The sequence below is a fragment of the Gobius niger genome, assembly GCF_951799975.1.
Source record: "Gobius niger genome assembly, chromosome: 24".
In the NCBI taxonomy this organism is placed as follows: domain Eukaryota; kingdom Metazoa; phylum Chordata; class Actinopteri; order Gobiiformes; family Gobiidae; genus Gobius; species Gobius niger.
Window position 1 is genome coordinate 10,767,676 of NC_136875.1, and position 26,542 is coordinate 10,794,217.

General features: G+C 39.8%; 3 protein-coding genes across 3 annotated transcripts; 2 read left to right on the forward strand and 1 right to left on the reverse strand.

Moving 5' to 3' along the window:
• Nucleotides 1-541: 541 nt before the first annotated feature.
• LOC306982501 (zinc-binding protein A33-like) lies at nucleotides 542-1,942 on the forward strand (the record flags this gene model as incomplete). The annotated part of the gene is made up of 1 exon (XM_079582437.1): nucleotides 542-1,942. The coding sequence occupies one exon, from the start codon at nucleotides 542-544 to the stop codon at nucleotides 1,940-1,942; it is 1,401 nt and encodes a 466-aa protein (XP_079438563.1).
• Nucleotides 1,943-2,472: 530 nt separating this feature from the next.
• On the forward strand, nucleotides 2,473-10,330 carry LOC306982502 (ciliary microtubule inner protein 1-like; the record flags this gene model as incomplete). The annotated part of the gene is made up of 5 exons (XM_079582438.1): nucleotides 2,473-2,504; nucleotides 3,558-3,725; nucleotides 5,575-5,656; nucleotides 5,749-5,832; nucleotides 10,175-10,330. The coding sequence occupies 5 exons, from the start codon at nucleotides 2,473-2,475 to the stop codon at nucleotides 10,328-10,330; spliced, it is 522 nt and encodes a 173-aa protein (XP_079438564.1).
• A 2,408-nt stretch (nucleotides 10,331-12,738) lies between these two features.
• cyc1 (cytochrome c-1) lies at nucleotides 12,739-24,956 on the reverse strand. Its single transcript, XM_079582337.1, has 7 exons — nucleotides 24,817-24,956; nucleotides 23,337-23,527; nucleotides 21,811-21,937; nucleotides 20,577-20,734; nucleotides 20,250-20,410; nucleotides 17,291-17,391; nucleotides 12,739-13,280 (listed from the first exon to the last, which is right to left on the reverse strand). The coding sequence occupies exons 1-7, from the start codon at nucleotides 24,895-24,897 to the stop codon at nucleotides 13,176-13,178; spliced, it is 924 nt and encodes a 307-aa protein (XP_079438463.1). The 5' UTR covers nucleotides 24,898-24,956; the 3' UTR covers nucleotides 12,739-13,175.
• Between the last annotated feature and the right edge of the window lie 1,586 nt (nucleotides 24,957-26,542).

A 26,542-nucleotide genomic window follows, 5' to 3' on the forward strand; every position in this document is an offset into this window, starting at 1 on the left:
TACTTTAAGAGCATTAAGTTGTTCGAGGGCTACCAGTTAAAAACAAATCCTGAAGACTTAAACGTACACTGTTCACTTATAGGATATTGACCCCATATTATATTAAAATAGCTTTATTTTAAACTCATACTGAGTCACAAGAACCGAAATAACTGTAATTTTAAGAATTAGATTCAAGAAAATGAAGTGTTTTACACTTTAGAAAAAGTCCCAAGGGCTACTGTACATGCCCCAAAGGGCCCCTGGGTGCCCGGGGGCACCACGTTGGTGACCCCTGGTGTACAGGAACATCTGTGCAGAGTATGGGCTTATTCCATTATTGTTATGGTTCAAATAAAGGACACATTCTTTTTACACATGAATGTTCATCATGACACTTTACCTCTAATGTGAATCGAAAGAGAGCTGCACCAAAGTTGGCAAACAGGCTTGACCATAAGACTAAGACAAACATTACCCTGTCAGTAACACACCTCACGTCAGAGTATTTTTATAAAGAGCAGAGCAGTCAGAGACAGCAGAGTAAAGGGACTCAGCGACCATGGCGTTCCGACCGGTGGAAGATTTGACTTGTTTAATTTGTCAGGACATTTTCAAGGAGCCTGTAGTGTTGAGCTGCAGCCACAGCTTTTGCAAAGACTGTCTGAAGAACTGGTGGAGAGAAAAGCCCACAAGAGAGTGTCCTGTTTGTAAGAGAAGATCCTCCAGGAGTGACCCGCCACGAAACCTGGCTCTGAAAAACCTGTGTGAGGCCTATGTCCAGCAAAGAGAGCAGAAGACTCCAGAAGAGCAGGAGTGTGGAGTGCACTCAGAGAGACTCAAACTGTTCTGTCTGACTGACCAGCAGCCGGTCTGTGTGGTGTGTCGGGACTCGGCCGCTCATAGAAATCATAGATTTAAACCAATTGAGGAAGCAACAAAAGGCTTTAAAAAGAAGCTCTGTGAGTCTCTGAATCCTTTGAAAGACCGCCTTCGCATTGTGGAAAGGTTCAAAGAAAACTGTGAATTTACTTTAGATCACATTGAAGCCCAGTCGTGCCACACAGCAAATCTGATTGAAAAAGAGTTTCTAAAACTGCATGAGTTTCTGTCGGAACAACAAGAGGTCCGGATGAGAGCACTGAAAGAGGAAGAGGAGCAGAAGACTCAGAGGATGAAGGACAAGATGGCGGCCGTGAGCAGAGAGATAGAAGCTCTGTCAGAAAGCATCAGAGCCACAGAGGAGCAGCTCAGCGCGCCAGACGTCTCCTTCCTGCTCCAATACAAGGCTACAGTGGAGAGAGTGCAGCGCTGCCCCCTGCTGGAGGAGGAGCCACAGCTGGAACCAGAGGCTCTGATAGACCAGGCCAAACACCTGGGCAACCTGGCCTTCAACATCTGGACCGACATGAAGAGACTGGTGCAGTTCACTCCCGTCATTCTGGATCCGAACACAGCCCACCCAGATCTCCTCCTGTCCAATGATCTGACCAGTTTCACCCATGGTGATGAACAAGCGCTTCCCAGAAACCCAGAACGAGTGAGGCTCGATTCTACGATCGTCCGCGGTTCAGAAGGTTTCGACTCCGGCTCTCACAGCTGGGACGTTGACGTGGCAGACGGAGATCACTGGGAGCTTGGAGTCGTGACGAAATCAGCCTATCATATCGCAATCACCGATGAGTTCATAGATGACGACGCAGGGTGGTGGTCCCTCCAGTTCTCTGACGGACAATACAGAGCGTTTAACATTGACAAGAAAAAGGAAAGTGTCCTGAAACTGAAATCACATCCTTTAAAGATAAGACTCCACCTCGAATGTAGCAGACGGAGATTGACCTTCTACAACGCTGACACTAACGCCCGCATTCACTCCTTCACCCAACTCTACCAACAAAAGCTCTTCCCAGTTTTCGGAGGTTTAAATCACCTGCTTATTTCCATTCTCCCTCAGAAAATATGACCAAGAATGTGTCAAAAGAGCAGCAAGTCTCAACTGGTGGGTCATGAAGCCTTGTAGTAATTGTATTTTATTTTTCATAAACAGGACTTATTTGTGCCCCCAGATATGAGGTAAATGTGCTTTTACTGATGACCATTGTGATTTTTCAAGGTTTCAACATTTTATACTAGAAGGTCTTGGCTTTTAAATGAGGTATCCTTATGCTTTTAGATTTGAACATGTATAATAACCCTAACCCTAAGCTGGCAGATAACAGGTTAATAACGTTAACATTGAACTGCTGTAACTCATTCATGTACAGTGTGATTGCATCAACGATAAAATAAATTCTGTTCTGGTAACTTACTGAGTGCGTTTGGTGCTTTTCATTCACTCACCTCCCTCATCATTTCAGTGCTCAAATTGACTCCACTTCACTTTTCTTCATTAAAGGTTTTAATGCTCAAGGATTGAATCTGGAAAGTAATCTCTACAAAGGAAAAAAAGCAAATATGCAGAATGGTCCAGTGAGGAAAGTGAAGGAGTGAGTCATGTTTGATCAGGAGTTTGCTGCCATCTACTGGTAAAGTAATGTACATCATGTCATGCATTTTCTGGCAACCTTAAACATGCTTTCTCATGTTTATGACGACCAAATAATGGCAGAATTGTTTTGCTATTTTTCAAAGAATATAAAAGTTAACACAAATTTTTAGTTAGTGCCTGTGTGAAGCCATTTATGGTGAGTTTGTCATTTGTAAATCATAATGAAAAAAGAAAGTACCTGATCAACAGTTTTACACACCCAAGTTTTTTATATTGTGTATTTCCCCCTTTAAAGAGGGGTTATTCTGCTTTTTTCAATCACACAGCACCAGTCTATATCACATTACAATGATGACCAAACCTTCTGTTGGTCTGTAAATGCAGTAAATTAGAATAACTGCCTTGTATAAAATTGCTCTCTCAAAATGGCTGTAGTGAATGTCTTGAAATAGGCCTCTGTCTCTTTAAGAACCTCTGACCCTTTCCGACACGCCCCCTCCACACGCTGTCTGTGGCATCAGTGGGGAGGGGGTTCTGTTGAGGAGCAGTGGTTGGTTACTCGGCTGGTGACGAAAGCTCGGAGGCGTCTCCAGGAGGTGGGGGCGTTCCTAGGAGGACTCGGGCAAACCTATCCCTAAAATGGCCGCCATCAGAGTTTTTACAGATTACTCAAAAATATGTGAATGTGCCAAGGCAACACTTCAGGCATGTTTTTAATGAGGGAATGACATAATACCATGATGTAAAGCTTGAAAAAGTCGATTTTGCATAAACCCCCCCCCTTTAATTCAAGTAGATTTATGTCATTTCCTCCTTAAAACGATTATTCTTTTTCCAGTGCACTTCTTTCAAATGCCAGTGTTATGACCTAATTGGGTGTATTGACAGCATTTCTACCTTTTTTTCCTCCCATTTAACTCTAATAATGTTAAAAGTACTCTGTGATTTGTGTAATAGTGTTTCTCAAAATCATCAGTGACAGGATCAAACACAGCATATGTTCCCTGAGTTCTGGCCAAAAGAAAAACTCTTCCCGTGTGTCGGCCAGAGGGTATAAGGCCAACGTAGATGTATGGGAATGTGTCTCCAGGGCGACGGTAAACTCTGGTGTCACTGAGCCTTTGGTGCAGGTGAAACATTATCCTGACACAGCCCAAGGAGACGGTCTACAACAAAACACAAACTCAACCCACGGAGAGGAGATGGAGGCACCGAAAACTCCCGCGAAAGTCAACTATGTTCATCGGGACGAAATCTGGTAAAAGCACCAGCTCGTGTGTCTAAAAGCTGACATGTGTGTGTTTAGAATTGAGGAATTTAAATTCTTTGTGGCGAACGTGATGCTAGAGTTCTGTTTTGTGAATGTACATAGAATTCCAGCGAAGTACAGTGAGAGCGAGGGCATTGAAATTGTCCCATTTGTGTCGCTAATTCCAAGAAACACTTAAAGGGATATTTGAGGATTTTTTTTTACATAGGGCCTCATTTCCTTGTTATCCCGAGTGTTGTTGATTTCTGGAGATATATTTTTTTATTATTCATGCAGTCCTTATATTTGAAGAGTTTAGTGGTGCTAGGCTAGTGCTAGGCTAGTGCTAGGCTAGTGCATGTCTATGGTAGCTAGTAGCCTGCATTAAAAATCATGGGGTCGTCCTCCAAACGTTGCCATATCTGATTTGTAGAAAGCTCCTTTGTGAATTCCACACGTAGTAATGCTGCCGCAGGTAAATAAACTAGACCCGGTAACCAAGCAGATCACTCCGCCGCCACGTAAATACAACCAGAAAGCTGATGCTGCTCAAATATAAGTTCTTTTAAATGCAAAATTAAGTTTAAGTTAAGTTAAGTCATCTATTGCACATGTTTTTACCACGAACCTGCGCAGACACGGGGAGAACATGCGAACTCCACACAGAAAGGCCCCGTCCAGGTGGGAAACAAACCCGGGACCTTCGAACTGTGAGGCACGAGTGCTAACCACTACGCCACCATGCTGTTAAATATTGTATTTCAAAAATTAGTCAGTCAGCAGCGACGTTTATATGGGTATTCTAGTGTTATAAGTGATTTGCCTCAGGTGCACTGTGCTTGGGTCAGACTGTTTTTAATGCAGGCTACTAGTTACCATAGACATGCGCTAGCCTTGCACTAGCCTAGCACCACTAAACTCTTCAAATACAAGGAATGCATGAATAATAATAAATAAAAAAAATCTCCAGAAATCAACAACACTCTGGATAACTAGGAAATGAGTCTCTATGTCAAAAATCCTGAAATATCCCTTTAAATGAAGAAGAAAAATATCATCAGACTCAAAATAGGAAAAAATTCATAAATATTAGTTTACATGAAAAAATATGTTTCTTAATTTCAAGTAAAACTAAAAACTGAAACTACATTTTCTTGATTTTATCTCAATTTTATGTGTCAAAGTCATCTGCGGTTTGGTGGACTTGGGGTGGTTTGGCTTTTAAAAGTCAGAACATTGTTATTGGGCCCATGGAGGTTTAGTGTACGTGTAAAGAGAAAAATAAGTGTCCAAAACTAAACACGGTAAATCTCTTCTAAATTGGCAAACAAAAGTCTGCAGCATTAAATAATACGTCAGCATGGCCGATCCACGTCCTTTAACCGCTTACCACCCGCCTAAACCAAATGCATTCTGTCCTCTTTGGCCATTATATCGGTCTGTGTAACACCTCATTTGAAAGCTAAGAACTGATCGTTTTCCTCGCGTTGTTGCGACATTTTTGTTTGTCACATTTTTGTTGAATTTGTGTCACATTTTTGTTGAATATTTGTAGAATTTTTGTCACTTTTTTGTTGAATTTTTGTCACTTTTTTTGTTGCGTTTACATCCTTGTTTTCTTCTCATTTTTTGTGGCTGTTTTGGTGCTTTTTTCCCCAAGAAGCTTTTTGATTAGGGTAAAGCCAAACTGGAGAAAATGGGATCCGTTCAGGTGGGAGTTAAGAGGTTAAGGTTGTCCATGACCTCACCGACTCACAAGGGTTTTAAAACGATAATTAAAAGCTTCCTCCATCACTGCACCATCCATCAAATTGTAAATAAATCTGAAGACTTTATTTTCGTTTTGTGTTTATTTCAGGAAGGCCCATGTGAAGCTGGAGAAGGACTCGGCTGACGTTTGGCCAAAAAAGTGGGGCTTCCTGACGGACGAGTACAGAGAGGTGAGGGATTTCAAGCCAAAATCATATTCTGCTGAACAAATTGTAGAAAATAACAAACTGTATCTCTTTTTTTTTATGTATACATTTTGTAGTACCAGAAAGAAAGCTTGAAGCAGAGAGAAACCGCAGAGCAGCAGCCTGAGACGGACACAAGTTCATCGGACAAAGACGACAATGTAAATCATTTCAGTGTTTACTTAACAATGCCTAAGTCAAAGTAGTATACTTCATTAAGAGTTGTGGTATACAGCTCCTCGAAATATTACAAGTACCCCACAACTCCAAAAGAAAATACAGGTAAAAAAAAAAAAGGAACAAGGAACATTTTAGCCCCAAAGAAATTGTAGTTTTCCACAAACTTTCATTATATGGTGTTTTTTGTTTAGGTATTTGCAATTAATTTGAATTTGAGATTCCATTCTCGGATTGACAGATCACACCTTTCTGAATAGACGCAGCTCGATGGAAATGTAAAAGGGCCCCTCAGAAAAGACCTTTGACAGTTGGCCTTCACTGTCCAGGGCGCGAATCTCTGGAACTCCTTGTCTCCTGATCTGAAACCGGACTTAGATCTCTTAAAAATGAACCAAAGCATTGTTTTAAAGTGTGCAATTATTTTTGGATTGCACTCAAATGCACCTTTGTGTCAGAATTAATGTAACTGTAAATGTTCTGTTTGCCTGTTGTTCATTTTTGAATCAAATCAGAAAATGAACTAAATGTATTTTCTGTGTGATTGAAAAGCCCTTTTAACCTCTTAACTCCCGCCTGAACCGAGAGGATCTTTTTCCTCACGGCATCAGATTTTTTCCCCATCATTTTTTTGTTGGGTATTCAACTGATTTTTGTAACTTTTTTCATTTTTTTGGTCATTTTTTGTCACATTTTTGTCAATTTTTTTTATCACATTTTTGTCATTTTTTGTCAATTTTTTTTGTCAAATTTGAATCAAATTTGTCCTTTTTTTGTCCATTTTTTATCACATTTTTTTTCATTTTTGTCACATTTGTCATTTTATTGTCACATTTCATTGTCATTTTTTTGTTACATTTGTCATTTTTTGTCAATCTTTTGTAATTTTTTTCGTAAATTTTTTTATCACATTTTTGTCATTTTTCGTCATTTTTTGGTCCATTTTTTAAATCACATTTTTGACATTTTTTTCACATTTCATTGTAATTTTTTTGGTACATTTTTGACATTTTTTTGTCATTTTTTGTATCAAATTTGTCCTTTTTTTTCGTCAATTTTTTATCACATTTTTGTCACATTTTTGTCATTTTTCGTCATTTTTTGTCAATTTTTCGTCATTTTTTGGTCAAATTTTTATAATATTTTTGTCATTTTATTGTCGTTTTTTTGTCACATTTTTTGTCATTTTTTGTCACATTTTTGTCATTTTTACATCAATTTCTTGTGACATTTTTGCCACTTTTTCATCCATTTTTCGTCACTTTTTTGTCAATGTTTTCTCACTTTTTTGTCACATTTCCATAATTTTTTTCATCTCAGTTTTGTTGCTATTTTCACAGCTTTTTTCCCAGAAGCTTTTGGACTGGGGTAAAGCCAAACTGGAGAAAATGTGCTCGGTTCAGGTGGGAGTTAAGGGGTTAAGGACTGACATTGCAAATTAGCCATAAAATAAACAACAAAACAAGCAGCAGATTCACATTCACCAATTACCATTTAATCATATCATTATAAAGGTCACTTTGTTCATTCTGAAGGAACAGCTGACTGACACATGTTGCATAAAGCGCAGCAGACAGTAACCATCTTGTCCAGGGATGACAGTTCTCCCTTAGTTGTCGGCTGGCAGAGAGAGATGGGGATTGTGCTTTGAAGGATGGCGTACTTGTCCCTCACAAGACCGATCACACGTTCCACATGAAAGCGAACGGCCGCCAATCCTCTCGTGTCCTCAAGTTCACATGGATGTAGCTGCTGCTTCCCTTTGGCGTAGGCTGGTATTTTGAGACGTGCACTGTCCAGCCCAACGGTGTCCTGCAGAGTGAACCCTCCGTCTGCTAAGACCACGTCACCAGGAGAGAGATTCTTCAAGTAATCACTGCTTTCTGTGATGTGCTTATCACTTGTGCGTCCACCCCAACCAGTAGATACAAATGATATGACACCCTGTGGAGTGATGGAAATCAAATACTTGACAGAATTGTGAGGCTTGTGATGAGAAAATGCTTGGGTTCGGACGTTCAAGTTCTTGGGTCTCTCGATAAAAATTTCAAAACAATCAATAATAGATGTACAGTTGCTCAAGCTACTGTTTCTGAAACACATTGGCATTGACATTTCTATCTGCTCTCTATTCGGCCACTCTATAAATCTGCTTAATCTAACATGCATGATATTAAGAGTATAATTAAATAACCGTGATGCAGCCGCCTTTGATACATGAAACATATGTGCTAAAAAGCTAAGTGGTAAATTAAATTTCATTCTAATCAGAGTAATTAAAAAACACTGAAATGGAGATAACTCAGCTGGGGCTTTTAGAAATGTGGACAAGAAACTGAAAACAACAATCATCTTGGGATAAGATGGAAGTCCTGTTAGGTCCTGCACCATTTCATCATTGTTCTTAAAGGACTCCTTTTGGAAAGAGAGCTTATTGACTCTGTCGCGGAGCACGTGCACCTCGGCCAGCAATCTGTTACATTCACTGGACAAATATTTTATGGCGTCTTTGCATCCTTGATTGGCGCACTCTTTGGCAGGGATGTGGGCTTCTGCAGGGATGTGGGCTTCTGCAGGGATGTGGGCTTCTGCAGGGATGTGGGCTTCTGCAGACGGCCTTGCTCTGTGGGGTTCACATCTGCACTCTTGTCCAGGTTCTTCACAGCAGCCATGTTCCCCACTCTTGTCACTCTTCTCCAGTTTTGTGTTTTTTTCTGCTTTGCATCTCTTCCTTTTAATACGTTGTGTTTTCTGAAATCTTGTAAAGCTGTTCACATTTTTCTGATGTAGATCAGATGTGAGAAACACAAACACACTTGGAACATAATCAGGGTCCAAAGGATTTTCACTTTTGCCTGAAAAACAGAACAACACTTTACCACAATGCAGCAATACGGGCTCAGTCTTTTTCATGCCCTACTCTTGTAACAATTCAGGATATATATATACACACATATATGTATTTGTATGGTCTGCATTATGTAAAAATAAGTAAAGCAATAATGTGACCAATTAAACTTTAAGGGAGGCGTGGGGGGCGTGTAACTTGGAGAGATGTGATAGCATCACTTCCATAACCTTGCATGTTTAGACCAGGTCTAAAAGGTCTACAGGTTTATATAATTTCGTCCTGAACCTACTCAAAGCATGGCCTGCTACAATGAGCACTGAAGGCAAATAATAATAATAATAATAATAATAATAATAATAATATGATTTCACTTTCAGTATACATGTGCATTTGATTCTATCTATGCAAATAACATGTTACATTAATACAAATGTTAACTATGGCAAAAGCCTAGTTTTCTTTGAACAAAATCAACAACTGTAGAAATATAGTGCAAAATGTAAACAACAACAACACCTGTATCTGCAGCACCTACAGTGACTTTGCCTCATTCATTTAGTAACTCAAAGAAAATGCCATAGCTATTAGATCATATTGAAAGTGTCAGTTCAGCATAAATTATTTTATCAATTTTTAACACCCACCTTTGTTGATGTCAACAACCATTGAAATAAAAGTTGGCAAACTGGGAAAGTTGATGCTACAACGCTCTGATAAAAACCTGGACATCACAACAGTGTTTCCTTAACTTTTCGAAAGGAGTGAAACAGCGCCCCCAATATGACGCGAGTGGTCAAAACGTGTACTGCATCCACATTTACCACTGAGAATGAATGGGAGGAGAGTTAGTGTTAACCATATTATGCGGTGCAAAAGTAGGTCACTCTCGGCGGGCCAAATTTGGCCTGCGGGCCCCCCTTTGGACACCCCTGCTCAGAGTTGGAACTTTGTGAAGTGCTCCACGTGCGCTAGCTAAACTGGAGTTTATTCTGAAAATGTCACGGCCTGAATAAATGGCAACATTTACAACGCTGTTTTATTCCTCAAGGTCCTACTTAGAGTTATATTATGTGCTCATTCATGTAGGTAAATGGAAAGCCTAGTGTTTTACATTATTGCAACTGTTTCAAGGCCGCCTCACCTTTAACAAAGTGCGCACTGCACAGTTTAGAGTAGGCTGTTGGAGTCCAGTGGTCCCTCCTGATGGCAGTTATCCATTTCTGTCGACGAACTGGGTCTTTAGGAAACTTGTAGAAAGCCAGTCCCTTTTTCTGAGACATGGCATTTGGACATCCCACAGCGCAACAGGCGGACGGCATAACGGCGGTCCGTGCGGTGCTCGGTGTTTCGGTATTCAAAATGGCGGCCACAACAGTGCGTGACGTCACTGGAAATGCGTGTTATACATTAACATTATTAATGTAAAGTCAAAGCAGTAACATAAATACCTTTTTGCTTGCATGCTTTTGCTGTAGGCGGGCCCTTCGCTCCCGTTCCCGCGCACGTCGCAGGCCGTGATTGGCTGGCGCTTGGCTCATTCCCGACTGCTGCGGCTGGAGAAGTTTGGGGCAGTGCATCATGGGAAACGGAGTTTTCTCAAAGAGCTGGACTGGCCAATGGACGCCTGCTGACCTGACGGACTGCTCTTGTTCATATTTTTCATGTATAAATAGCAGATAATGGTAAATACTAAATAAATACATTTCTATTTCACAATGGTTTGTAAAATTCATACTTTGTTGGCTTATTCTTCACCACAACCAGCTTCATGGCTCTGTGATGCGCCATAAAACAAACCAGTGTATTGATCCACAATAGTTAGTCAGTTCTACCTAAACCTGTTGAATGGTCATTTGATTCATATCTTCACATTTAATTTTATTCCAGTAAATTATTAGAACATTTTGCACAAAGGTTGAATTAATAGGATGCATCGTGTTTTCTTTCCCCTCCATGGCAGACGTGACGGCTGCTGCCCTCTGCTGGAACCTTTCTGAAGTGACAATTTAGTAATGTAACAATGTAGATCAAGCCTGGTGGGAAAAGGGGAAACATGAGTAACCTGAATTGAGTCAACCAGTGTTGGGGAGAATACTTACGGTACTTTAAAGTGTATTTCGTAAGGTAATCCGTTACTTTATCCAGTCATAGTACTGTATTCTGAATACCTTAAAATACTTTCAAGTTGATTAGTATTATAACCATCCATCCATCCACTTTCTTCCACTTGTCCGTTGTCGGGTTTTGGGGGCAGCTGTTTGGAGCTGCCCAAATCACATTGCACCAGCCCCCTGTGGCTCCTCCTGCAGGTGGTGGGTCCACGGGTGGACGGCCTCACGATTAACCGGGCCTGTTGGTCTCTCATAAGGGGCTTCTGAACCGCTCTTTGTCTGACCCGTCACCTATAGGACCTGTTTGTTGTCGGGGGCTTCGTGCTCCTGGTAGGGTCTCTCATGGCAGAGCTCCCAGGATCATGCGGGTGCTCAAACCCCTCCACCACGTTAAGGTGGCGGTTCCAGGACGGGTGTATTATAACCATGCATGAAAATGGTAAAGGTAAATGGTCTCAACTGGGGCTGAACGATATTCATGCCAGATATCGCTATATTGATGTGATATAACAATGGGTTAGGTGAAAACCACAAGAGTAGTTTTATTGATCCATATCTGTATATCATTGATATCTTGCCTTTTCGATTTTAAGATTTTGAATGTTCATATCTCGACATCGATAGGATATATCTTTCAGCCCTAGTCTCAACTTATTGCTGGGTTGCAGGTGACATCACAGCATCGTAAAGGCCTAAACTATTATATAGAGGAAAACATATTTTGAGAGATCATGGACCCAGTGACTAATATTAATGATCATTTTTCTAAGTCATACATTTTCTTTTTAGCTACGACTTGTTAAAGTGTAATAATGTTAATAGGAAAAACTGTCTCCTGCCCCCCGCTGGGTCCGATGACATCATCACATTCTAGAACCTGCAACCCAGTAATATAGCACTTTTCTACCTCAAAGGTTTTCTCATCTCGGGAACTCGGGCATCAAACTTACCTGAAAAGTACGGGATGAGGCGGCGTTCACAGCAGTGTTTGACAACATATTTTATTTTAGTTTTAGTCTTAGTCTTTTGACTAAAATGTAATTCAAAAGTCGAGATTTAGTAAAAAAAAAATTTTAAATTTTAGTCTAGTTTTAGTCGACTAAAATTGCATATCAATTTAGTCGACTACATTTAAGACGAATTTAGTCGACTTTGCATTGATAATATTCATTATAATCATATTTAATCTTGTTCCTCTGCTTCATGGAGCTGCTCCACATGAACAAAGCTCAGAGCTGATCCTTTGGCAGTGACTTTACATGATCTAAGGCTCTTTCAGACGCTCAATAGAAGTTTGGATGATTTTAGTCTCTCCTTTTCATTTTTATTTAGTCTTATTTTAGTCGACTAAAATATCTGGACATTTTAGTCATAGTTTTAGTCTCATGAAAAACTTTTAATTTAGTTTTAGTCCAATTTTAGTCGTAAAGAATATCACTTTGACTAAATATTTTAGTGGACGAAATTAACACTGGTTCACAGAGCCATCTTATCCAACGAGCTCGCGGGGCTTGGAGCCCAGGGGCCTGCCATAGTCAAGGGCCCATCAGAATTAAGAAACCAACCTGCATATTGGGCCAAAATGGGACCAGAACACTGCCAAGTTCATGTGCAATTTTTCCCTCGACATGTGGTATTTACCGTAATCACGAGACCACATGAAGGCAGCACAACCCAACATTTGTTACAATGAGAAATAAAGCACTTACTTACAATAATAATACACTTATATATACTCGTTTATGTATTATACCGTTTACTTTGCTGCCTGTAGTGAAAACAAAGCAGCAACATCTCCATGACAACGAGCTGATGACGTCTCCCTCCAGCAAGAAGTCTTACAGTGTTATCGCATCGTAAAAGTTATTATAAATTCAGTAATTAAGTTAAATTACACTTTATACAAAAAAAATCCTGAAACTCAAAAGTTTAATTTTAAGTTTATTAAATATTTACATGACAAAATGTATGTGGGGACTGAAACACATCAGGCAGAAAATCAAATATACTGTAAGCTCTTTTACGGGGGCTCGAAACCAAACCCCTTTTTCTTTACGATTATTTCTCCTTACACTAAAATAGTCCGCATTTATGACAAGGCGAGACTCATACGCAGCCAAAACCGTAAATATATAACTAGTTTAATTCTCTTTGCAGGACAGCGCCTACAGAGACCCCATAACAACAACGTAAAGGCGTGTTTTTGGTGATTTTTTAATTATGCAGTGTTTTTCAAAAGGCTGAGGGAGTTAGTCGTCTGTCCGTGATTCAGCGTTGTGGGGTCTTTGGAGGCGGCGTCGCGAGGGTCAGATTGAAAGTGTTTTGGTAGTCGAACTGTGAGGTCTTTTGCTTTTCGAAGGGAGTTTTACTTTGGAGGCCTGTAGGCGATCTTCCTGCTCTTGAGCACGGACCATCGGTGCCTCTTCATGTAGTAGAGCAGCGGCAGGAGGATGGCGGTGCCCATGACCAGCTGGAAGGAGAAAATCACGTGTCAATTTAAAGGTTTGTGGGACGGGACTCCAAAAACATACGAGAAGATATTGTGCTTTACAAATAAATCTGCCTCACTAAGTAAAAAATATGTACATTTGCCTTTATTTAGGCTTATAAAATACTGGATAGACCCATAAATGCATGGTTTTATCTTATTGATTTATAGATACAGACGGCATCTCGTCATAGAGGGGGCGTGGCCTCGCCGAGGGGGAAAATATAATCTTTATAGAAACTAAATTTTTCACTCTTCTTAGCCATTTACTGGTGGAATATGAACTTATTTATGACATACAAATAAAGTCAAGTGTAAATCGGGCCCATATGGATATTTTCTCACAGCAGATTGTTTTGTAGAAGTGAAAAAACGGCAGCTGTAGTTTGCGCTAGCTAACCGTTAGCATTCTCCGTTTTTTTAAAATGTATTTATGGACTGTTGAACCACTTTGCTCCTCTCCATGTCTTTGTATATTTATTTAGTAGAAACTATATTAATAATTCAGCATTTGTTAAAGTAATTTTTGAATAATTAGGAAAAAGTTTAGATTTTTTCAAAATTGTTTTCCCCCTTAAAGGAATAGGCCACCGTTTTTACATACTGTGATATGCTCTTACCTCACTTTAGACGTGTTTATAAATCCCCGTCTGGTCTTTGTCCGTGCGCTCTGCCAGGCAAACGGAGCACATACGCAGCCTCTCCCACATGTCACATAGCTCCAAAAAAGCTCACGATAGAAGCTACCAAGCTCTTCCACGTGTTCCCTATTTAAATAAAGTTACGTGAAGTGTTTTCATGCGAAGTATATTTACACAGAAATGTAACGTGTCGATTTTATAAGCAAATAAAAAGGGGGACTATATTGTGAGGCGTAATGATACGAGGAGCACAGCGTCCGCGCAGTAACTCCTAAAGACTTCCCCCCGCTCGCTTCCGTCAATAACCTTTAGGAGTTACTGCGCGGACGTTTTACTCCTCGTATCATTACGCCTCACAATATAGTCCCCCTCTTTATTTGCTTATAAAATCGACACGTTACATTTCTGTGTAAATATACTTCGCATGAAAACACTTCACGTAACTTTATTTAAATAGGGAACACGTGGAAGAGCTTGGTAACTTCTATCGTGAGCTTTTTTGGAGCTATGTGACATGTGGGAGAGGCTGCGTATGTGCTCCGTTTGCCTGACAGAGCGCACGGACAAAGACCAGACGGGGATATATTAACACGTCTAAAATGAGGTAAGAACATATCACAGTATGTAAAAACGGTGGCCTATTCCTTTAACTGTTTTCAAAGATGACCATATATGGGCGATTCCAGAGATGTCGTCTTTACAAGGATTATTTCAGAGGGGATTTTGGAATTTCGGTGGTATCACTATATTTTACAGTACCCTTGATACATTGCAACTAAACTGAGTACAATGTAATTTGCTCTGGAACAATCTGTAATAACTTGTACCTATGGGTTAGATACACAATGGAATAACTTGCATTAGTGCTTAATAACGTAATAGGACACGAGACCCTTAAGGTTAGGGTTAGAGTTATGTCTTATTACATTATGTACCTTCAAACTACAAATACATATCATTGCATTGTGTATCTAACTCATGGGTACAAGGTATTACAGAGTTGTTACAGAGCACATCACATTGCACTAAATGTAGTTAGGTACAATGTATCAAGGGTACTGTGAAATAAAGTGTTACCATTTAGGCTTTGAACAAGCTATTTACAAGTGGAAACATTGTGTTTGAAATAATCACATTTTTGGTTTCAAAGCTAAATAATTCTGATATTTAGCTATTAAAAAGTCCCTCTGTAAAAAAAAAACTTCAAAGTATTAAGTCCAGGACTGGAAAGTTTGAAGTACGTAGGAGCTCCTAAAGTGGAGACGTTGTTACTGAGCGAGACATTTCTTTGATATATATCATGTACAGTTCTCTTATACTACCTTACCTGACCTACTGTGTGGAAATTTGGGGGAACACGTATAAAAGCAATACCGATGTTTTATATAAATTACAAAAGAAGGCCCTACGAATTATCCACAAAGTCGGATATAGGGAGCACACCAACCCACTATTTGTACAGTCGCAGATTCTCAAATTTACAGAATTGGTGCAATTAAAAACTGCCCAAGTTGTCTTCAAAGCCAAAAACACTCTACTCCCTGCAAACATTCAAATCATGTTTTCAGACCGTGATGGGGGTTATAACGTAAGAAGGAAAATGAATCTTAATAAAAGATAAAAATATTCCCGTACAACTCAAAAAAGTCTGTCCGTTACACGAAGTGGAGTTGACCTCTGGAACTCATTAGAAGAGGATTTAAAAATGTGTTCAACTGTAGTACAATTTAAAATAATGTACAGAAAGCAAATACTGGAAAAGTATGCAAAACTCCTGTAATTAATCTTCTGTTGCTGAACTATGAATTGTCTGTTATTTTGATCCTTGATAATGAGAAGTATGTTATGAATCCGGATTTATTATGTGATGTCCAGAATGTGCACCTTCAACCTTACGCAAGAGCAACACAAGAATGTTATGAACTAATGACTTTACTGTTTGGGATTTGCTAAGAGGAGCCGTTTGTGTTGATTTAATTTGCTACTAAGGCAATTCCTCAGTCTGGAATTGCCGCATAGATCTCATGGTTAAAGCCTAATTATACATTAAAAATATTGTGCCGTGAGCAGTAGTTTAAGTTGTGTAAGTCTGAAAGGAGGGGTCGGGCCTTATAAGTTATAACTAACTTCTTCCTACTCCCTTTGAGCAGCACTAACCTCTTATGTTGTGAATAATTCTGTATGTTATATGTATACTATACCTGTATGTATCTGTTGCTCAAATAAACAAACTAAACTAAACTAAACTGTCGTGGTATTGTGGTGTTTTGAGAAAAGGGGCTCTGAGGTTTGTGACGTATGCGTAATATAACATATTACTTCAACAAATATGGGAATGTGTTAGTCACTACAATTTAAGTAACTCAAGCTACAAGTGCATTTAAAGGGTTTGTGTTGATGCATGAACGAAAAAACACCAAACTCCCCAAAAATGTAATGCACACAGATCATGTTGAACACTGGTGTATAAGATCGGCAACTGGGTATCGCTAATGTCGTCTACACAAAACTTGGGAGAATGAGGATGGTGCACTTTTGCGCGGTGGCATTATTACTATTTTCAGTTTTTATTTGATCAAAAGTAACTCAAAAGTAACTCACAGTAGTGTAACGCAACTATATTTTTGAATAGTAATATGTAATACAAACATATTACATTTTTAAAACTAACTAATAATGTAAAATATATTGCTATTTTTAAGTAACTTTCCCAACACTGCAGGTGGATACACAATATTTCAATATTTGTGAACGTTGTAGTTACGTCCTGCACAGCTCTGGCTTTCTAGCGACAAAACGTCATAAATGAGCATCGTTATGGGTAAGTTTAGTAAGTTAGTTGTACTTACTGACTAGCTGAAAATCTCAACATTGACCACTGAGAAAAATCAATGTTTACATCTGCCGTTATGAGTTTACTTTTTTTGTTCCACTCAGTGTCGACATAATTTTGTCACATTTAGGTCATTTTAAGACTTTGAAGACCCAGCGGTTTAGTCCAGCTTTGATCTTGATCCAACCTGGTGATAGTAAGTAGCAATTCATGGCTTGAAATGAAACATTTGAGAACCACGGCTTTGTGGCAAAGTACTTTTGAAATTCTTTCTCAAAACTCCAGCAGAAATGGAAACAAAATTACTTGAACAGGCTAAAAGAAAGCTTTTTTTTTCCCCTTTTTCAAGAAAGCCCAACGTCTATAACATTACTTGCAACACCATCTTATTGACGGCTGTCACTTCTCATCGAGCTGTAAACCACGGCCACAGATCAATAATGTGGTTAAATTGTGCCACACTATGAGCCGCGGCCCCGCCCTGATACAGGAGGCAGATCGGTCGACGTCCGCGTTACCTTCAGGCCCATCCGTTTGCGCTGGTCGTGCTCCGGTTCAGCGGCCCACCTCAGGAACGTGCACACATCCTTGGCCACCTGACTCATCGTGGCGGGGGTTCCTACGACAAAACACAAAACAGCATAATAAATAATAAAAAACAAGACCGGTTTGACCTGTCGGTACTTGTTTTCCCAGCGTTCTAAACATTATCCCTTACGAGCAGCATCGTTTATATCCACATTTAGGTTTTGCTAATATCATGCTATCAAAGCATTACTCCGACCTAAATGCCGTTTTTATCCATTTAAAAAGTATATATTGTAAAAAAAAAAAACTACAACGTTACAGACGTGAACCGGAAGTGCACCCCCCGTTGTCATGGCAACGGCACAGACCAACATGGAGACTGAGGGAAAGTTTGGATGTGTTTGGTGGAAAGTTTAGACGATCTGAAAATCCGATTCAGAGCAAATTGATTAAAAGGAGAAAGGAAAGTGCTGTTTTATGAGAAGAGAAAAATCCCAGTCTTGATGTTCGTTGGGGTGTGCGGCAACAAATAGTTAAAGCAAAGCTCACAAACAAACCTGAGAGTTAGCGCTCGCATCACAAATGAATAAAAGGGTTGCTGTCATCACTCAGTGTTCATTATCTATTGTTCTTTTCAGAAAATAGCCTGTGCTATGACTGATTACTGACATTGCTGGTCCCGTGCAGTCGTAGCTAGAGCTAGATAGCATCAGCATGTAGCATGATGCTAACATAAAGCATCATCTTAGCATTCTTGTTGATCCTCTCCATGTCTTTTTTTCTTCATTTAGTAGAATTAATGTTAGTATTTGGTAGAACAATATTAACTAGAAATGCAATGGCTGCGCCATTGCGATTGACTGCGGAATTGCGGGAAGCGAATGCAGAAATTGCATAAACTGTTCAAATTGCATAAATTACTTAATTTGCATAATCTAATTTGTATAAACTGGTAAAATGCATAAAATGTCATGTTGCATAAACTGCATAAAGTGGTAAAATGCATGAATGGGTTAATTTGCATAAATTATGTAAATTGCATAAACTTTTAAATTCCATAAACTGGTCAAACTGCTGAAATGGCCTCAGTGCTTGATTGGCAGAAGCTGCACAAATGGCTGAAAGTCCTGGAGTCTCCCCATTGGCTGGATTCCCCCATACACACTAATGCAAAAATTTCAAACTCTCGTATAAAAAAACTGGAAATCTGCAGAAGGCCAATTTTTTCTCAAAACCCACAAGTTGCAGAAGCTGAACATGCACAAAGTGCAGAAATTGCATAAAATGCAGAAAAAAGTGCAGAAAAGCATGGATTTGCGGCAGCCCCATTATAAGTCAATGAGAAAAATCTCCGACATTTTGGCCGATTGCGGAAAAACCGTAAGTTGCAGAAGTCCCAAAAGTAATAGCACCCTTCTCCTCAACATGCGGAACGTTTTGATGCATAACTTGCATAAATTGCACAAAGCATGAAGGTGCTGAAAGCTCTAGAAAATCGGGAAAAAGATGGAAGAGGAATAATAATAAAGAACATGAAAACCAATAATCATATAGTCAATCAATAATTCAGCATTTGTTAAAGAATGATTGGAGAAAGTTTACATTTTTCTCACTTAAAGGAATAGGCCACCGTTTTTACATACTGAGATATGTTCTTACCTCACTTTAGACGTGTTAATATATCCCCGTCTGGTCTTTGTCCGTGCGCTCTGCCAGGCAAACGGAGCACATACGCAGCCTCTCCCACATGTCATATAGCTCCAAAAAAGCTCACGATAGAAGCTACCAAGCTCTTCCACGTGTTCCCTATTTAAATAAAGTTATGTGAAGTGTTTTCATGCGAAGTATATTTACACAGAAATGTAGCATGTCGATTTTATAAGCAAATGAAAAGGGGGACTATATTGTGAGGCGTAATGATACGAGGAGCAAAACGTCCGCGCAGTAACTCCTAAAGACTTCCCCCCGCTCACTTCCGTCAATAACCTTTAGGAGTTACTGCGCGGACGTTTTACTCCTCGTATCATTACGCCTCACAATATAGTCCCCCTTTTTATCTGCTTATAAAATCGACACGTTACATTTCTGTGTAAATATACTTCGCATGAAAACACTTCACGTAACTTTATTTAAATAGGGAACACGTGGAAGAGCTTGGTAGCTTCTATCGTGAGCTTTTTCGGAGCTATGTGACATGTGGGAGAGGCTGCGTATGTGCTCCGTTTGCGTGACAGAGCGCACGGACAAAGACCAGACGGGGATATATTAACTCGGCTAAAGTGAGGTAAGAACATATCTTAGTATGTAAAAACGGTGGCCTATTCCTTTAACAGACACCCTTCGGCCAATCAGAATCAAGTATTCACCCACACCATGGTGTAAAAAGACACTAAACTAAGACAAAAACAAAGCTAAAATGAAACAAAATTTGAAAGTGATGACTAAAACTGAACTTTAGCTTATTTATAGGTTCCATGCATTATTTATTTTAGGCTGATTTGGCAAAACATATTGATCCCATGCAAACAATCTAACTGGAGAAGAACAGAAATGGATGAGAGCTCTGCTAGCAACGTAAAGCTAACAACAAGGAGCCTACCAACAATCTTGTGTTCACAACCAGTAAAAACAGTTGCCGATGGTTTGAAACATGTGTGAACAAGGCCTTAAAGGGGTAGTTTAAAAATGTTAAAATTATGTATTTTCCACCCCCTACATGTTCCAGCCATGTCTTAATGTGTAGAATGAGCTCAGACCTGTTCACCACAACTGCCTCTAAAATCCTGCACTCAAAAAGTTGTTCATTCGGGTCTGAATTGCCGTCTTTCACGAGCTTAATATAGAAGCTGCTGTTACATGTATGACCTGAGGTGGCAGTAGTGAGTATAAAATGGCCAACTTGCATCCCGCGCCTTTAAGTGACAATCGTGCACCAGCTGAGAGCCGTACCGTCATCGTACTCCAGGATCTCATTGTAGATGGGCGGGGCCATGCCGATAGCCTGTCCTGGGAAGTAGGGGTTATAGTAGAGCCCCTCCCTCACTGACACCCCTGCTGGCGGCTCGCAGTATCCAGTCAACAGGCTGAACACATAGTCCTCTCCTCCGTGCCTGCAAGACAACAAATACATCCAGATGACCATTTTAAGACACAGAGATATGTCCATTTATGCTTTCGTTATCATTTTATCGTGATTTCTCCTCAAACAGTTAAACACCATATAAGGTATTACTTCATATGAAAGGTTTGAGAATAGTCGAGTGTATTGTGCAGTACCTGGCGTTGACGATGTAGCTGAGGTCCGGGGGCAGCGCTCCGTTGTTGGCCACGCGGGCGGCTTCAGCGTTTGGATACGGCTTTGGGAAATAGTCCGACAGTTTGCCAGGACGAGTGAACATCTCTCCGCTCTCGTCGGGCCCGTCCACCACCTCCGCCTGACACAAACGAGAAGGTTTTGTTTCTCCAGTTTAGTGCGAGCGTCGTCTGCATTATCACAGGTAAACGGAGAATCTACAGTGCTACGCTCACTCAATGGAAGACAATGATTTCCTATTGCTGCTTCTATCAATTTACAAATCCAGAAAAATAAGCCACTTGAGAAACATTATGAAGATTACAAAAAAATATATACATCTTTATGTCTGAGAGATAAAACCCGTGTGTCTGAAAATAGACCAGATTTCGATTCTCAATGACTAAAATAGTTGTCAATTCGTTAAATACATGGCAACTCAAAATAACATTAGCATTAGTAATCAAAATCAGTTTATACAGACACAAGCAAGTAAAATGTAATGCCTTTAAAGCCTAAATACTATATTTTAAAGCAGTACTAAGTAACTCTTGCCCCTAGAGGCCATAAGCACAACTGCAGGTGTCGTAGCAAGTTGCGATTTTTTTATCTTATTAATTGTCCGTGAGAGTAAATACTACGCTGATAGAAAAAGGTGAAGGGCAAGAGTGATATTGTTCATCCAATTACACAATGGAAATACATTTTTCACTCAAACTTGGCTGTAAATACTTTTTAAGTGTCGCTAGCCCCGCAGTTAGCTTTGCCCGTGAGCCTGTTCGCTGCTTCTTCGTGATTCTATTAGTGTGTATTGGTGACTCCGGTCCGGTGGCAGTCAAGTTGCAATTGTGGTTTTCTGGTAAGTAAAGAGTAAAGTAAAGAGTAAAGAGAATTAAACGAGACTAGCAAAAAAAAAATCGCCAAAACGGCAACTGAATACTTTTTAGACCATAATTTTAGTATTTGAACTTATACAATAAAGATTGTTGAGCAACATCATAATTATCCAATACAGATTAAATGCGAATTTTAATACAATTTAATGACATTTAAGGCCTTGATTGTGGCACAATTCATTTAATGACTTTTACTGCCCTATGGAAACCCTGTTACTAATAAATGATGGTCAAATGATTGTCATGATAATGATTATTGATAGACTGGGCATTCCTTTTTTGTTTTTGTTTTCACAGCACGCATTGCCAGTGTAATTTTTACCTCTTCAGCGATGGTCTTGACCTCTGCCTCTGTGTGCGACACTCCCACCAGGTTTCTGAAGGCCAGGTACTCCATACTGTGGCAGGCTGAGCACACCTGCTTGTACACCTGGTACCCACGACGCACGCTGCAACATGGTACACAGATTATATCCACAACTGAAGCTGAGCACATACTCGCAATTTAGGGGAATGAAGCTATTACAGCGCGGACATCGAAGTGCCCCTAAGGTGTTATTACGCCTAACAATATAGTACCCTTTTTTATCCGCTTTAAAAATCGACATGGTTAATTTTGTGTAACTATACTTGGATCGTGTAACTACTCGCGTAACCGTATTTAAATAGGGAAAGCGTGGAAGAGCTGGATTTTGGTCACTTTCTTGCTGGATTTTTGTCACTTTTTTGCTGGATTTTTGTCACTTTTTTGTTGGATTTTTGTCACTTTTTGTCAATTTTTTTGTTGGATTTTTGTCTGTTTTTGCTGGATTTTTGTCACTTTTTGTCAAAATGTTTGTTGGATTTTTGTCTTTTTTTTGCTGGATTTTTGTCACTTTTTTCCTGGATTTTTGTCACTTTTTTTGCTGGATTTTTGTCACTTTTTTGCTGGATTTTTGTCTTTTTTTGCTGGATTTTTGTCTTTTTTTGCTGGATTTTTGTCACTTTTTTTGCTGGATTTTTGTCACTTTTTTTGCTGGATTTGTGTCACTTTTTTGCTGGATTTTTGTCACTTTTTTCCTGGATTTTTGTCACTTTTTTTGCTGGATTTGTGTCACTTTTTTTGCTGGATTTTTGTCACTTTTTTCCTGGATTTTTGTCACTTTTTTTGCTGGATTTTTGTCACTTTTTTTGCTGGATTTTTGTCACTTTTTTGCTGGATTTTTGTCACTTTTTTGCTGGATTTTTGTCACTTTTTTGCTGAATTTTTGTCACGTTTTTGCTGAATTTTTGTCACGTTTTTGCTGAATTTGTGTCACTTTTTTGCTGGATTTTTGTCACTTTTTTGCTGGAATTTTGTCACTTTTTTGCTGGAATTTTGTCACTTTTGATGCTGGATTTTTGTCACTTTTTTGCTGGAATTTTGTCACTTTTGATGCTGGATTTTTGTCACTTTTTTGCTTGACTTGTCGTCACTTTTTTGCTGGATTTTTGTCACTTTTTGTCAATTTACATCCTCATTTTCTTCTCGTTTCTTGTCGCTATTTTGAAGAAGCTTTTAGATTTGGAGAATTTGGGGAACAGGAGAAAACACGTTAATATAGAAGGTGCAGTTACGAGCATGACCTGAGGTGGCAGTTGTGAGTATAAAATGACTAACTTGCATCTAGCCCCTCTAAATTACACCGTAGACCATGGTCCGTGTTTGTTCAGATTTGTTTTATATTGTAGAAGTCTGTAACGGTCTTTCTATTCTGTTTTTAAACTGGAAAAGTTGCAAGCACCCCCCGCTAAGTGCTCGCATACCCCTGGGTGGGAATCACTGTTGTTGACAATATTGCCCCCTGTGTACATTCCCTTTCCGGTTACCTGCCGTGGTCCAGCGCTGAGAGGGGCCCCGCGTGGCTCCATGGGTAAGTCGGTGGGTGCAGCTCCAGGTCGGAAGCTTTGACGGACTGATGCAGAGCCAGAGCCAGCCCCGCTCCTCCGGCTGTGAGCACCCCGATCGTGGTGAGGGCCACCTTCCTGCTCCGCGGAAGAGCCGAGAACGACATGTTGGCCTGGAAACACAAGGCGTCAATGTTTAGTAAGGGCTGTAAAAGTCGGCACATTTATTGTTGCCAGTATCCAAAACAAATATCAGTATAATGTGTTTTAAAACTGCAAATGGATTATAAACTGAACTGATGTCAAGCTGTGTCGTTTGGGGGACATTCAAAACCACCTCCCAATTCATGGACAAACAATTAACCTCAAATTAAATGTGTAAGACGTTCAAAGTAAAGTTGGCCAGACGACTACATTATACTAGTACAAGATTCCTCAAAGTTATTTCACAAATCAAGAGAAATGTGCTACTACACAGTCAACAGAATGTGTAATTTATCCATCATATGCAGAGGCCTTAATTATAGTAGTAATAACCACTAATCACTTCCATCAGCATCAACACTAATAACACATGTATTTTCACTCTATCAACGGTAGCTATGGCTAACTGTAGAAACATTGTTTATACATTATAATACACACCAGTGTTGTTCAACTGATAATCCAAAATAGGTGCATCTCAAATGACCTCACACCAGAGGAAGGCAACGTCACTACTTTTAAGTCGGAACTAAAACTAGCGGTTCGCATGGTTCAGACCACTACAAATGAGATTTCATGGCGTTTATGTTCATAATTCAGTCTAAACTCGGTTAGAACTTCACAGGCTGACGAGATCTTACAACATGTCTACATAAGTCTGCAGAGTTAGAAAACAGAGGTGACCGGTGGCTTTGATAATCGGAAGTCCGCTCAGTCCTTGACAGGCTAACACTTAGCATAAGAGCTAACCAACTACTTTTGTAACCATTGACGTAACACAAATGACCAGTGATAATTCACATTACTGTGATGAAGCAGGCATGTGGTCCCGTGGTCCACTGTCACTGTAAACCAAACTATATGCGCTGTGTGTTACGTTTGAGTTTGTTTGAAGAGGTTTGAATTTCGCCGGTTCGCTGTCACAATTTCACGAGTTAGCATCCGGCTAGTTAGCTTAGCAACATTGACAAGCAATCACAGTTGATTAGAACTCCCGCAAGGCTTTGACAGTGAGATAATGCGAAAATCGCTGCACCTAAATCAAGATATAACAATGTTATCTGATGACACAAACGAGAAATATCTGCTGGCAAATAAAAACAACACAGCAACGGGAGTGACCTTGCCTTACCCGAATCTGATCTGAGCTAAGCAGCTAACACTGAGCCTCTAACAAGACATTCCTTTTTCTGTAAAACTTCAAGCCAAATGGCCTCGACAGCAGATGGAAGAACCCTATATCTAACGATAGACATACCGAGGGAGTCTTGATCGCCTTCGGGGTGCTCAGGAGCGCTTTCCCACTGCCCGAGAGCGCCGTGACGCGTAGCGCTGCCATCTTCTCTGAGTGAATCTGAAGCTGAAGCGCCAAGCACTGAAGAGAGGGCTGCACTTCCGCTCTGGCGCTTTCAAAATAAAACCAAGCAACTCCCCATGTCACGCGCCAACAGTTGTTGTCAGACTTTCTTTTCAGGCCACGACCCCCAAAATCACAAAAAAAAACTTAGGTCTTCTGTAAAATGTAATTAGCGTTTATAATCATTTACGATCCAAAACATTTAACATCTGGTTTGATGGTGATAGTTTGGATGCTGTATTTTGATACTTAAAGGAGCTATACCTGATTTTTTTTTTTCTAGTAATGGAATGAAATTAGTTTTGTCTTCCTTAGTATATTGTAAACTCAGACATTTGTGGGGAAAACACAGTAGATCTAATTATAACGCATTTGTATCAATTACATTTTTGTGTAAGTGACCCGGAAAAGTGACCCTGCCAGTTGTGAAACGTGCAAATGAACTCGTGAAGAACTGGGTGAGTCGGTACCTCAACCAACATTTTAATTTAGTGACATCCTCTTTCATTGTTTGAAATTTTAAAAAAAATCAGGTATTGGGCCTTTAAACAGAAAAACAAGGTTTGCTAAACCCATACCATGACTGTGGACGGCAGGAAAGCAAGAAATACAAGGCACACAGTTTTTCGACTACCTCTCAGTATTTTATCATGACTTTTTAATATATATTTTGCTTACTTTAGTTTAAAAAAAATGCTGCTTTTAATCAAAAATGCATCAAATTAAACGTCAGAAATGTGTCCTGCAAGCCCCCTTGTGATCCCGACCCCCACTTGGGGTACTGTCCTGTTATGAGTGCACAAACTTTAAAAAGACTTTGCAAATTGACAGTAGGCTGTAAGTCTTTATTCACTCACCACATCCACAGAAGCAAATACTTTAACACAGTTCCGGCCAAAGGAAGCGAGAACAATGACCGAATGATGATAATTTATCCCCAATGTCATTTCTCTGCTCCGTCTTGGCTCTTATTTTGAAGGCAGCGCTGTCCGTGACCGAAGCCCGTGTAACTTAACGCTCATTTTGATCTTACACAAGTCTCCTTTATTCATGTCATAACAGCTTACCAAACAGTCACAATAACAAAGAAAAAACGTCCAGGGCATCTTTAAGTTTTCTTCAGTCGTGTCTAACATGTTTAGTTATTGTTTGACTGAAGACATTTACAAGGTTTAGTCATCAATTGGTAGCTTTTGTTTTGATTTTGTCATGTAGGCTACACACGTGTTTATTATTTATTTTTCCCGATACAGGTCAGTATTTGGCTCATATTGCTTTGTAACTTAGTAGCCTATAGACACAAGCCATAGTCCTGTGAATCAATGACCTGGAATGGCCCCAGTGCAAACTTCACCCACTGACATGTTATACAGCCCGCTCTTCTTCTGTTACAGTCAGGGAGAGACTGGTGCAGTTGTGCCACCTGCTGTGCCATAAGTTTAAGTGTCCACAAAGATTTATTTTTGCACAGATTGTTTTTTTTTTGTTTTTTTTTTATTAACATAAAACAAAGCTTACAAATAGCACTTAGACAAAGGAAAGACGCATAAGGGTCGGGGCGTGAGGCCTGTGTAACACCTCATTTGAAAGCTAGGACCCACAAAACTGATCTTTTTCCCCCGCATTA

Coding starts and splice junctions, on each gene's coding strand:
- cyc1 (XM_079582337.1), bottom strand. CDS start 24,897: ATGGCAGCGCTACGCGTCACGGCGCTCTCGGGCAGTGGGAAAGCGCTC. Junction 21,938..23,336: donor TCAGCGCTGGACCACGGCAG/GTAACCGGAAAG, acceptor ACCATGTTGCAG/CGTGCGTCGTGGGTACCAGG. Junction 17,392..20,249: donor GATCCTGGAGTACGATGACG/GTACGGCTCTCA, acceptor GTTTTGTCGTAG/GAACCCCCGCCACGATGAGT.